We start from the raw sequence: 12,988 nt of genomic DNA, 5'->3' as shown, positions 1-12,988 counted from the left end.
TATCAAGGACTGACAACATTTTAGAGATGATAATGATACTTTTATTTTTATTTTTTGAGACAGAGTATTGCTCTGTCACTCAGGCTGGAGTGCAATGGCACAATCTCAGTTCACTGCAACCTCCACCTCTTGAGTTCAAGCGATTTTGCCTCAGCCTCCTGAGTAGCTGGGACTACAAGTACACGCCACCATGCCTAGCTAATTTTTGTATTTTCAATAGAGACGGGGTTTCACCATTTTGGCCAGGCTTGTCTTAAACTCCCGATCTCAGGTGATCCACCTGGCTTGGCCTCCCGAAGTGCTAGGATTACAGGTATAAGCCACCACATCGGGCCCCCTCTCACTCTGGTAAAGACACACTCTTACTGAATTGTCAAGAGGACAGATACCTCATAAGAAATACAGATGAATAAGGCTGGGCATGGTGGCTCACACCTGTAATCCCAACACTTTGGGAGGCCGAGACAGGTGGATCACCTGAGGTCGGGAATTCGAGACCAGCCTGACCAAAATAGAGAAACCCCATCTCTACTAAAAATACAAAATTAGCCAAGCCTGATGGCAGGCACCTATAATCCTAGCTACTTGGGAGGTTCAGGCAGGAGAATCTCTTGAACCCGGGAGTTGGAGGTTGCGGTGAGCCGAGATTGTTCCACTGCACTCCATCCTGGGCAACGAGAGCGAAACTCCATCTTAAAAAAGAAAGAAAGAAAGAAATATAATGAATAAAAACAAGAAGGAAAATCCAGATACTCACAATACTCCTTCACCTCTTTGTTCTCCAATCACCACTTGCACCACTATTTTGTATCGGTCAAACCCCATTTCTAGAAAGAAAAAATAACATTATTTATCAGCAAATATGTAGTAAAATTACTTTGAGGACAAATTTGCCCAGAAATAGACATAAGCATTCAATCCACAAGTACTCAATGAACATGATAGTGAGCTTGGAAGTCAGGGAGACGTGAAGACAGACCCTGTGACTCACCAGGTGTAGAACCTCAGACAAGTGGTTTAACTTTTCAGCTTAAATCTCCCTCATTAACTGGGAATATCATTCCCTACCTCCCAGGGCTGTTACAAGGTTAGATAACATATAGTCCTATTTTGATTTTGTAGTTGGAGTCTCACTCTGTTGCCTAAGCTGGAGTGCAGTGGTGCGATCTCGGCTCACTACAACCTCTGCCTCCCGGGTTCAAGTGAATCTCCTGCCTCAGCCTCCTCAGTAGCTAGAACAATAGGCATGTGCCACCTAGCTAATTTTTGTATTTTTAGTAGAAACAGTGTTTCACCATGTTGCCCAGGCTGGTCTCCAACTCCTGGCCTCAGGTGATCCGCTCACCTCAGCCTCCCAAAGTGTCAGGATTACAGGTGTGAGCCACTGCGCCCAGTCAGATATAATATTGAAAGCATCTAACAGTGCTGTTGCATACTAGTCCCTCCGCAAACTTCAGCTTCCTTCCTTTCTCCCCTACTGTACGTCAGCTACTGAGCTAAACTTCAAGATAGAGAAATAAATAAGATGCTTTCTTGCCTTGAAGAACTCACAGTAGTAAGAACTCAAAGGAAAATAGAAAAATAGGCCCGGCATGGTGGCTCACACCTGTAATCCCAGCACTTTGGGAGGATGAGGCAAGTGATCGCCTGAGGTCAGGAGTTTGAGACCAGCCTTGCCAACATGGTTAAACCCCATCTCTACTAAAAAATACAAAAATCAGCCAGGCATGGTGGCAGGCGCCTGTAATCTCGGCTACACTGGAGGCTGAGGCAGGAGAATCGCTTGAATTTGGGAAGTAGAAGTTGCAGTGAGCCAAGATCGCGCTATTGAACTCCAGCCAGGGCAACAAGAACAAAACTCCGCCTCAAAAAAAAAAAAGAAAATAAAAAAATAAATTAAGACTGCAACATGCTTATAATTCAAGGAATGGCAGGCATCAGGAACACAGAGCCAGTGGAGGCAGTTCCTCTGTTTGTCTAGGCAGTGGCAAGAAATAAGAGGAAAAGACTCCTTGGAGGCTGTGACTGGTAAATAAGCTGAGTGTCGAAGGATGAGTGAGGGTTTACCAGGTCAGCCCATCTCTCCACTCTCCTGAGATGGAGTAGCAGGTGCACGGGGGAGAGCACAGGATCTCCAGGAAACTGTAAGCTGTGCAGTCACACAGACAAGAAAAAAAAGTAAGATCCCAGAGCATAACTAGGTGATCCAGCACCATTCAGCTGACTGCCCCAAAACTACATCGCTAAAGCGGCAGAATCCTGAAAATTCTCACTAACACCAAGTCTGGAGAGAAGAAAATGGAATGGGCATTTCTAAATCTTTCTGTTTTTCTGACCAGGGAATAGCGGAAAGAGTTTTGTTTTTTTTTTGTTTTTAAGTGAAATAAGCAAAGCTGAAACAGAGCCAACTCTCTCTGATTAAAAGTACAGGTTCCAAGATTACATTGTAACCTTGACAATCTGAAGACTACAAGCAGTCTCCCATGTGGGGCACCAACTTCATTCAGGATGTTTAGCAAAATCTTAAAAGACAGAGTTCAAGTTATTTTTAAAAAACACTGCATGCAACTCAACAGAGCTTCCTCCTTTCTCTAACCAATCCCTAATGCTACAGAAATGTGTCTAGAATAATAAACACCCAGCCCCTTCAATCACAGTTCTGAGAGGAAAAAAATAGTCTCAGATATGATGATGAGAACTTAAAAATAAAAACCCAAGCCATATCAGAGCAATTAAACATCCCCCACACCATATCAGAGCAATTAAACATCCCCCACACCATATCAGAGCAATTAAACATCCCCCACACCATATCAGAGCAATCAGAAATCCCCCACACCATATCAGAGCAATTAAATATCCCCCACACCATATCAGAGCAATCAGAAATCCCCCACACCATATCAGAGCAATCAGAAATCCCCCACACCATATCAGAGCAATCAGAAATCCCCCACACCATATCAGAGCAATCAGAAATCCCCCACACCATATCAGAGCAATCAGAAATCCCCCATGCTGTATCAGAGCAATTAAACATCCCCCACACCATATCAGAGCAATCAGAAATCCCCCACTCCATATCAGAGCAATCAGAAATCCCCCACACCATATCAGAGCAATCAGAAATCCCCCACACCATATCAGAGCAATCAGAAATCCCCCACACCATATCAGAGCAATCAGAAATCCCCCATGCTGTATCAGAGCAATCAGGATGTAAGGGCACAGCAAAACCAAAAGCAGCCAAACGGCAATAAACAAAGATGCAACAGCAAAACCAAAAGCGTAACAAGAAAACAAAACTACTGCTGGGTGCAGTGGCTCATATCTGTGATCCCAGCACTTTTGGAGGCTGAGGTGGGAGGATCTCTTGAGGCCAGGAGTTCAAGACCAGCCTAGGCAGCATGATGAGACCCTATCTCCACAAAACAATTTTTCCAAAAATGCTCAAGAAAAGAAACTTCAAGTTGAATGATCAAGAGGGAAGGAGGGAAGGAGGGAAGAAGGGAGGGAGGCAGGGAAGGAGGGAAGGAGAGAAAGGAGGGAGGGGCTGTGCAAAAAAAATTTGGCCGGCCACAGTGGCTCATGCCTATAATCCCAGCACTTTGGGAGGCTGAGGTGGGTGGGTCACTAGAGGTCAGGAGTTTGAGACCAGCCTGACCAACATGGAAAAACCCCATCTCTACTAAAAATACAAAATTAGCCGAGCATGGTGGTGCACGCCTATAAACCCAGCTACTTGGGAGGCTGAGGCAGGAGAACTGCTTGAACCCAGGAGGCAGAGGTTGCAGTGAGCCAGGATCTCACCATTGCACTCCAGCCTGGGCAACAAGAGCGAAACTCTGTCAAAAAAAAAAAAAAAAACAGAAAAAATTCAAACTAGGAAACAATACAAATCTAGGAACAGTTATTTGTCACAACTTACAATATAGAACATCGTAAGCTTACGAACTCCAAAAAATAACTCAATCAGGTTATCATTTGTTTTGTTTTGTGAGAGGGAGTCTTGCTCTGTCCCCAGACTGGAGTGCAGAGGCATGACTGGACTCTGCACTGGAGTGCAGAGTACATCAGCTCACTGCAACTGCCACCTCCCCAGTTCAAGCGATTCTCCCACCTCAGCCTCCTGAGTAACTGGAGTTACAGGCATGTACCACTATGCCTGGCTAATTTTTGTATTTTAGTAGAGACAAGGTTTCACCATGTTGCCCAGGCTGGTCTTGAACTCCTGACCTCAAGTGACCCACCCATCTCAGCCTCCCAAAGTGTTGGGATTACAGGCATGAGCCACCGTTTTGTTTTTGTTTTTGTTTGTTTTTGAGACAGGGTCTCTCTCTGTTGCCCCAGGCTGGAATGCACTGTGGCAATGCACTGTGCTGGAATGCACAATCTTGGCTCACTGCAACCTCTGCCTCCCGGGTTCAAGTAATTCTCCTGCCTCAGCCTCCTGAGTAGCTGCGATTACAGGCGCACGCCACTACACCCAGCTACTTTTTGGATTTTAGTAGAGACAAGGTTTCACCATGTTGCCCAGGGTGGTCTCAAACTCCTGAGCTCAGGCAATCCACCCACCTTGGCCTCCCCAAGTGCTGGGATTACAGGCAACAGAAAGAGATGAAAGACCGCAGCCCCAGGGAACAAACTGAATGCCCAGAAAATATCATTCCAGAACTAGTATCTTTTCAAAATGGCAAAAGAAAAGACACAAATGAAAAACTAAATTACTGGCTTAAGAAAATCACAAGTAAATGTCAGTAAAAAACGAAGTAGCCTGGGCAACATGACAAAACGCTGTCTCTACAAAAAACACAAGAATTAACCACGTGTGGTGGCGGGCAGTGCAGTCCCAGCTACTTGGGAGGTGGGAGGATTGCTTGAGGCTGCAGTCAGCCCAGACGGTGCCACTGCATTCCAACCTGGGTGACAGATGAGACCCTGCCTGAAAAGAAAAAAAGATTATGGCAGAGAAAAACTAATACATACAGAAGACAAAGACGGCTCAACAAAACAATGTTTGCTGTCCTGAAGAAGACGAAGTATCAAATGGAATAGGAAACATATTCAGAGATACAAGGAAATTTCCTTCACATGGAAAGAATAAAGCCGGCAGACTGAAAGCTATAAAATGCACATTGGGGGCCAGGTGTGGTGGCTCACTCCTGTAATCCCAGCCCTTTGGGAGGCCGAAGCAGGCAGATCACCTGAAGTCGGGAGCTGGAGACCAGCCTGACCAACATAGAGAAACCCTATCTCTACTACTAAAAATATAAAATTAGTCAGGCGAGGTGACTCATGCCTGTAATCCCAGCTACTTGGGAGGCTGAGACAAGAAAACTGCTTGAACCCAGGAGGCAAAGGTTGCAGCCAGCTGAGATCCGGCCACTGTACTCCAGCCTGGGCAACAAGAGCAAAACTCCATCCCCCAAAAATAAGTAAATAAATGAAATGCTCATTGGCAAGTCAGAATCTTTAGAAAAGCTACTGACCATAAAAGTGAAGGTGAGGATTCTTTTTTCTGGAGACAGAGTCTTGCTCTGTTGCCTAGGCTGGAGTGCAGTGGCACGCTCTCGGCTCACTGCAACCTCCAACTCCTGAGTTCAAGCAATTCTTCTGTCTCAGCCTCCCTAGTACTCCCTAGTAGCTGGGACTACAGTCAAACACCACCACACTGGGTTAATTTTTTTTTTTTTTTGAGATGGAGTCTCGCTCTGTAGCCCAGGCTGGAGTGCAGTGGCACGCTCTCGGCTCACTGCAACCTCCTCTGCCCTCAAGCGATCCTCCTGACTCAGCCCTGCTAGTAGCTGGGATTACAAGCACATACCACCACATGCCTAATTTTTGTATTTTTAGTAGAGATGGGTTTCTGCCATGTTGGCCAAGCTGGTCTCAAACTCTAGACTTCAGGTGATCCACCCGCCTTGGCCTCCCAAAGTGCCAGGATTACAGGCACAAGCCACCGTGCCCAGCCAAAGGCAAGAATTCCTTAAGCAGAGAACATCAAGCTGGCCTCAGATTTCTTGGCAAACACGTTACCACTGAATGTCAGAAGACAATGAAGCACAAGAGTCAAGAAGACAAATTATTATCTCCAAAGTATTATATTTATCAAAAGTATATTCTACATTTTGGGGGGGCGAGATGGGGGATGGAGTCTCACTCTGTCACCCAGGCTGGAGTGCAGTGACACCATCTTGGATCACTGCAGGCCCCCTGGGTTCAAGTGATTCTCCTGCCTCAGCCTCCCAAGCAGCTGGGATTACAAGCATGTGCCCCATGCCCGGCTAATTCTTGTATTTTTTGTAGAGAGGGGTTTCATCATGTTGGCCATGCTGGTCTGAAACTCCTGACCTCAGGTGATCCACTGGCCTCCACCTCCCAAAGTGCTAGGATTACAGGTGTGAGGCACAGTATATTCTACTTTAAAGGCAAAAGGCAGGCATTCTCAAACACGAAGAACCCACAGCATTTCTAAGTCCTTTCTGAAAACATCTTACAACCAAATTTCATCATCTAAGAGTTGAAATTAAGAACTCATCCCAGCTACTCGGGGGGCTGAGGCAGGAGAACTGCTTGAGCCCGGGAGGTAGAGGCTGCAGTGATCTGAAATCACACCACTGCACTCCAGCCTGGGTGACAGAGAAAGACCCTGTCTCAAAAAAAGAGAACAAATAAAGAACTTAACAATGAAAATGGCATGGTTGAAGAACTCAACAGAAGGCAACGGATCCAGTTATAGAATGACTACATGACTATGGGAAATACGCCTACAGTATCCCATTGTAATTTGTCTGTATAGATACACAGAAGTCTGTTGTAATGTTGACCTAATATTTATGTGGTTTTTTTGTTTGTTTGTTTTGTTTTTTTTTTAAGACAGGGTGTCACTCTGTCGCCCAGGTTGGAGCACAATGGCACAATTTGGCTCACTGCAGTCTCCGCCCCCTAGGCTCAGGTGATCTACCCACCTCAGCTGCCCAAGTAGCTGGGACTACAGGTGCACACCAGCAGCCCAGCTAATTTGTGTTTTTTTTGTAAGAGACAGGGTTTCGCCATGTTGGCCAGGATGATCTCAAACTCCCGGGCTCAACAGATCTGCCCACTTTGGCCTCCAAAAGTGCTGGAATTATAGGCATGAGCCTCTGTGCCCAGCCAATATTAATGACTGTTTATTGGTGGTGGCATTCAGGGGATTTTTCTCATTTTTCTGCAGTATTTAAATTTTTTATAAGGAATGTGTACCATTTCTTATAAAAATCTTAACAATGCATCTTCATTAAAAAGCCCAAAACCAAAAATGTTAATATACTAACAACAGTTAATTCTGGGTGATGGAAATACACAGGTTTGCTATTTTCTTCTTTGTACTTTTCTATGTTTTTTAATTTCTAAAAATTAAAACAAATTCAGAAAAAAGAATAAACACAAATAGTGAATAGTAACTACCTTTGGTTAATTATTTTTATTTCGAGATGGAGTTTTGCTCTCATTACTCAGGCTGGAGTGCAATGGCGCAACCACAGCTCACTGTAACCTCCACCTCCCGGGTTCAAGCGATTCTCCTGCCTCAGCTTCCTGAGTAGCTGGGATTACAGGTGCCCGCTGCCACACCCAACTAGTTTTTTGTATTTTTAGTAGAGACGGGTTTCACCATGTTGGCCAGGCTGGTCTTGAACTCCTAACCTCAGGTGATCCACCCACCTTGGCCTCCCAAAGTGCTGGGATTACAGGCGTGAGCCACCACACCTGCCCACCTTTAATATTTTAAAATTTTATGGATACTTTTTTGTATTGCCTAGATTCACTACAATGAGTATGTATCACTTTTACAAAGATATTCCTTCCCTTCAAAAGGTGTCTTCTAAAAAGAGCAGACAGAAACACATGGTGGCTCATGCCTACAATGCCAACTCTCTGGGAAACTAAGGCGTGTGAATCTCGAGGGCCAGGGGCTCAAGACCAGCCTGGCCATTGTGGTAAAATCTTGTCTCTACTAAAAATAAAAAATTAGCCATGTGTGGTGGTACATTCTTATAATTCCAGCTGCTTGGGAGGCTGAGGTGGGAGGATCATTTGAGCCCAGGAGGAGGAGGTTGCAGTGAGCTGAGATTACACCATTGCACTCCAGCTGGGCAACAGAGCAAGACTCTCTCTCAAAAAAAAAAAAAAACTTTTCACTTTTCAGATGGTATAACATTATTAACAAAAGAGAGAGGCCAGGTACAGTGGCTCACACATGTAATCCCAGCACTTTGGGAGGCCTAGGTGGGAGGATCATTTGAGGCTAGCTCAAGATCAACCAGGGCAACATGGCAAGACCCCATCTCTAGAAAAGATTATAAAAATTTAAAAATTCAGCGAAGCATGGTGGCACAAGTCTGTAGACCCAGCTACTTGGGACTCTGAGGTGGGAAGATAGCTTGAGCGAGGAGGTCATGGCTGCAGTGAGCCATGTTCATGCCACTGCACTCCAGCCTGGGCAACAGAGCAAGACCCTATTTCAAGAACAAAACAAAACAAAACAAAAAAGAGAGAGACAAAGAGAACAAGGTAGGAAAAGCACAAAGTATGCTCTACAGATGCAGAATTTGGCAGGAGGGGTGGGCTGAGCAAGGGAAATAGTTAAGGATTAGGGAGAAGGACCCAGGCTAAGGAATCTAGAGCATGGGGGAAGAAATATGGGGGACAGGGGCCCTGTACTTCCTGGACACTAAGATGTTTTTGGACAGTGGTTCCCTACAATGCTTTACTTTACATCTCTACTCTTTCCCACCATTTGCAAAAATTCACGAGTAAAAGTCACCAGGCTAGGCGTGGTGGCTCCTGCCTGTAATCCCAGCACTTTGGGAGGCCAAGTTGAGCAGATCACAAAGTCAAGAGATCAAGACCATCCTGGCCAACATGGTGAAACCCCTATCTTTACTAAAAATACAAAAATTAGCTGGGCATGGTGGTGCGCGCCTGTAGTCCCAGCTAATGGGGAGGCAGAGGTTGCAGTGAGCCAAGATCCTGCCACTGCACTCCAGCCTGGTGACAGAGCGAGACTCCATCTCAACAACAACAAAAGTCACCAAATAATTAGAGAAGACAAGAAACTGAGTAAAAAATTGTCTTTAATCGAATCCACAGCTTATATTCTATTTTTTTATTTTTTAATAGAGATGTTTAATTGTATTTTGCTTTTTAATAGAGATGAGATCTCACCATGTTGCCCAGCCTGGTACTGAACTCCTGAGCACAAGCAATCTTCCTGCCTTGGCTTCCCAAAGTGTTGGGATTACAGGCATGAGCCACCACCCCTGGCCCCAGTGTTCTTTGTTTAAAGATGGAGAAGGGGCAAATGGGTCATACCGGGTGTTTGAAGAGAATGTCATTTCCAGTTATCACCGTGATTACCTTTTAATTTATCTTTAATGTTTTCTGATAAATGTTTTGTGAGCTGCGGCGTCTCTTCCGGAGCATATTCAGCGCTTGCCAGTTCCTGCTTGAGCACAGCATGGATGCAGTCTTTAACCACAGAGGGCCTGAACCTGAGTGGAGCAACCTGTGAACATCCAGTCGGTGACTCCAAAACCCCAACTGACCTTCGTATCTCAACTTCTCTCATCTTTTCGTCATTAGTACCACGTAATCCTTCTTTTTCATATTTGTATAAAATATAGACAAATTAAGACAAATCATATGCCACATTTATATCTTCAGCCTGGACCTGTAGTGAACTTCTACACGTATTCCAGCACAAACTCCATCCGGATGTTTATTAGGCGACCCAACACATCCAGTGATGAGCCTCTGATCTCTCCCTCTGCCCCACACACAAATATATATTTGTGGTTAATCTTGTTCTGCACTCTTTCACAAAATAAAATAAAAATATGGGTGTATAGCATTCTGGGCATTCAGGAAACTTTTACCAAATAACTGAGCATATCTTTTTCTGTGTTCATTCTACCCAAGGGAAAAATCCTGTATGAAATTTGTATCGCTTTTTCTGTGGGTTACCAAGATAATAAAAATAAATAAAGAAAAGAAATTTGCATCATATTATGGTCAAAATTCCTGTCTTCCAATATTTGCCAAGCATCAGATTCAGCAATCTGGTTTCAAACAGCAGAGGAGACTGGGACATTTAAAAAAATCTGTGTGTGTGTGTGTGTGTGTGATGTGAGCGTGTGGTGGGGGGGTGTGTGTATATGTATATGTGTGTGTACATATGTGTGTAGTGTGTGGTGTATGTATTGTGTGTATGGTGTATGTGTGGTGGGTGTAATGTGTGTGTATGTCTGTGGTGTGTGTAATGTGTATGTGTGTGATGTATGTAATGTGTCTGGTGTATATTGTGTATGTATGTGGTGTGTATGTGTGTGTAAAGTGTGTATGTGTGCACTGTGTGCTGTGTGTGGTATGTGTACTGTGTATATCTGTGTGGTATGTATGTGGTATGTGTGTGTAATGTGTGAATGTGTGTATTGTGTGTGCATTGTAGGTGTATTCTGTATGTATATGTGTATGTATATGTATGTGTGTGGTATGTGTGTGTAATGTGTAAATGTGTATTGTGTGTATGTGTAATGTGTGTATGTGTATTGTGTGTGGTGTGTGTCTGTGGTATGTGTATTGTGTGTGTACATGTGTGTGTGTGGTGTGTGTAATGTGTGTATACATTGTGTGTGGTGTGGTGTGTGTATATGGTATGTGTATTGTGTGTGGTGTGTGTTGTATGTGTAATGTGTATGTGTGGTGTGTATGTGTGTGGTGTGTATCTGTGGTATGTGTATTGTGTGTAGTGTGTGGCCATGGCATATGTATTGTATGTGTATATGTGTGTGGTGTGTGTATTGTGTATGTGTGGTGTGTATCTGTGTGTAATGTGTGTATGTGTATGGTATGTGTCCATGTTATGTGTATTGTGTGTATGTGTATGTGGTGTGTGTCCATGGTATATGCATTGTATATGTGTGTGGTGTATTGTGTATGTGTATGTGTGTGGTGTGTATCTGTGTGTAATGTGTGTATGTGTGAGGTGTGTGTCCGTGGTATGTGTATTGTGTGTCTGGCCATGGTATGTGTGTGTGTGTGGTGTGTATATGTGTGTAATGTGTGTGTGTGGTGTGTGTCCATGGTATGTGTATTGTATGTGGGTGTGGTGTGTGGCCATGGTATATGTATTGTATGTGTATATGTGTGGTGTGTGTACTGTGTATGTGTATGGTGTGTATCTGTGTGTAATGTGTGTGTGGTATGTGTCTGTGGTATGTGTATTGTATGTGTGTGTGGTGTGTGGCCATGGTATATGCATTGTATATGTATATGTGTGTGGTGTGTGTATTTTGTGTGGGTGGTATGTATCTGTGTGTAATGTGTGTATGTGTGTGTGGTGTGTGGCCATGGTATATGCATTGTATGTATATGTGTGTGTGTGTGGTGTATTGTGTATGTATATGTGTGTGGTGTCCATGTGTGTAATGTGTGTATGTGTGGTGTGTGTCTGTGGTATGTGTATTGTATGTGTGTGGTGTGTGGCCATGGAATATGCATTGTATGTGTATACATGTGTGTGGTGTGTGTACTGTGCATGTGTGTGGTGTGTATCAGTGTGTAATGTGTGTATGTATGGTGTGTGTCCGTGGTATGTGTGTTGTATGTGTGTGTGGTGTGTGTCCATGGTATATGCATTGTATGTGTATATGTGTGTGGTATATTATGTATGTGTGTTGTGTATCTGTGTGTAATGTATGTGTGGTGTGTGTCCGTGGTATGTGTATTGTATGTGTGTATGGTGTGTGGCCATGGTATATGCATTGTATGTGTATATGTGTGTATCTGTGTGGTGTGTCCGTGGTATGTGTATTGTGTGTGTGGTGTGTGTCCGTGGTATGTGTATTGTGTGTATGTGTGTGTGGTGTGTGGCCGTGGTATATGCATTGTATGTGTATGTGTGTGGTGTGTGTATTGTGTGATGTGTCTGCGGTATGTGTGTTGTATGTGTGCATGGTGTGTGCTGTGTGTATCGTGTGTGATGTGTGTCTGCGGTATGTGTATTGTGTGTGTATATGCGTGTGTGGTATGTGTATTGTGTGTGATGTGTGTCTGCGGTATGTGCGTTGTGTGTGTATATGCGTGTGTGGTGTGTGTATTGTGTGATGTGTGTCTGCGGTATGTGCGTTGTGTGTGTATATGTGTGTGTGGTGTGTGTATTGTATGTGATGTGTGTCTGCGGTATGTGCATTGTGTGTATGTGTGTGGTGTGTGTATTGTGTGATGTGTGTCTGTGGTGTGTATTGTGTGTGCATATGCATGTGTGGTGTGTATTGTGTGATGTGTCTGCGGAGTGTGTATTGTGTGTGATGTGTCTGCGGTATGTGTGTTGTGTGTGTGTGGTGTGTATTGTGTGTGATGTGTGTCTGCGGTATGTGTGTTGTGTGTATACGCATTTGTGGTGTGTGTATTGTGTGTGATGTGTATCTGCGGTATGTCTGTTGTGTGTCTATATGTGTGTGGTGTATATTGTGTGTGATGTGTATCTGTGGTATGTGTGTTGTGTATGTGTGTGTGTGTATTGTGTGTGATGTGTGTCTGCGGTATGTGTTATGTGTGTATATGTGTGTGTGGTGTGTGTATTGTCTGCGGTATGTATTGTGTGTATTGTGTGTGATGTGTGTCTGCGGTATGTGTATATGTGTGTTGTGTATGTGCGTATATGTGTGTGTTGTGTGTAGTGTGTGATGTGTCTGCGGTATGTGTTGTGTCTATGTGTGTGTGGTGTGTGTATTGTGTGTGATGTGCGTCTGCGGTATGTGTGTTGTGTGTGTGTGTGTATGCCTGTGTGGTGTGTGTATTGTGTGTGATATGTCTGCGGTGTGTGCTGTGTGTGATGTGTCTGCGGTATGTGTATTGTGCGTGTATATGTGTGTGTGGTGTGTGTGTGATGTGTGTCTGCGGTATGCGTATTGTGTGTATATGTGTGTGTGGTGTGTGTATTGTGTGT

At 44.2% G+C, this 12,988-nt stretch overlaps 1 protein-coding gene across 2 annotated transcripts in view; it reads right to left on the bottom strand.

Moving 5' to 3' along the window:
* Nucleotides 1-12,988, bottom strand: part of DYNLT2B (dynein light chain Tctex-type 2B) — a 29,021-nt gene that overhangs the window by 10,742 nt on the left and 5,291 nt on the right. For both annotated transcript variants that reach the window (XM_035277878.3, XM_035277879.3), the window contains exons 2-3: nucleotides 9,397-9,530; nucleotides 758-827 (exon numbers count right to left, since the gene is read on the bottom strand). In XM_035277878.3, the coding sequence (XP_035133769.1) occupies nucleotides 758-827; nucleotides 9,397-9,530 (204 nt within the window). The remainder of the gene's footprint in view (nucleotides 1-757; nucleotides 828-9,396; nucleotides 9,531-12,988) is intronic.

Source organism: Callithrix jacchus, chromosome 17 (assembly GCF_049354715.1).
Source record: "Callithrix jacchus isolate 240 chromosome 17, calJac240_pri, whole genome shotgun sequence".
Classification (NCBI taxonomy): domain Eukaryota; kingdom Metazoa; phylum Chordata; class Mammalia; order Primates; family Cebidae; genus Callithrix; species Callithrix jacchus.
The sequence above is the reverse complement of the archived record's forward strand: the minus strand, read 5'-3'. Positions and strand labels throughout refer to the sequence as shown.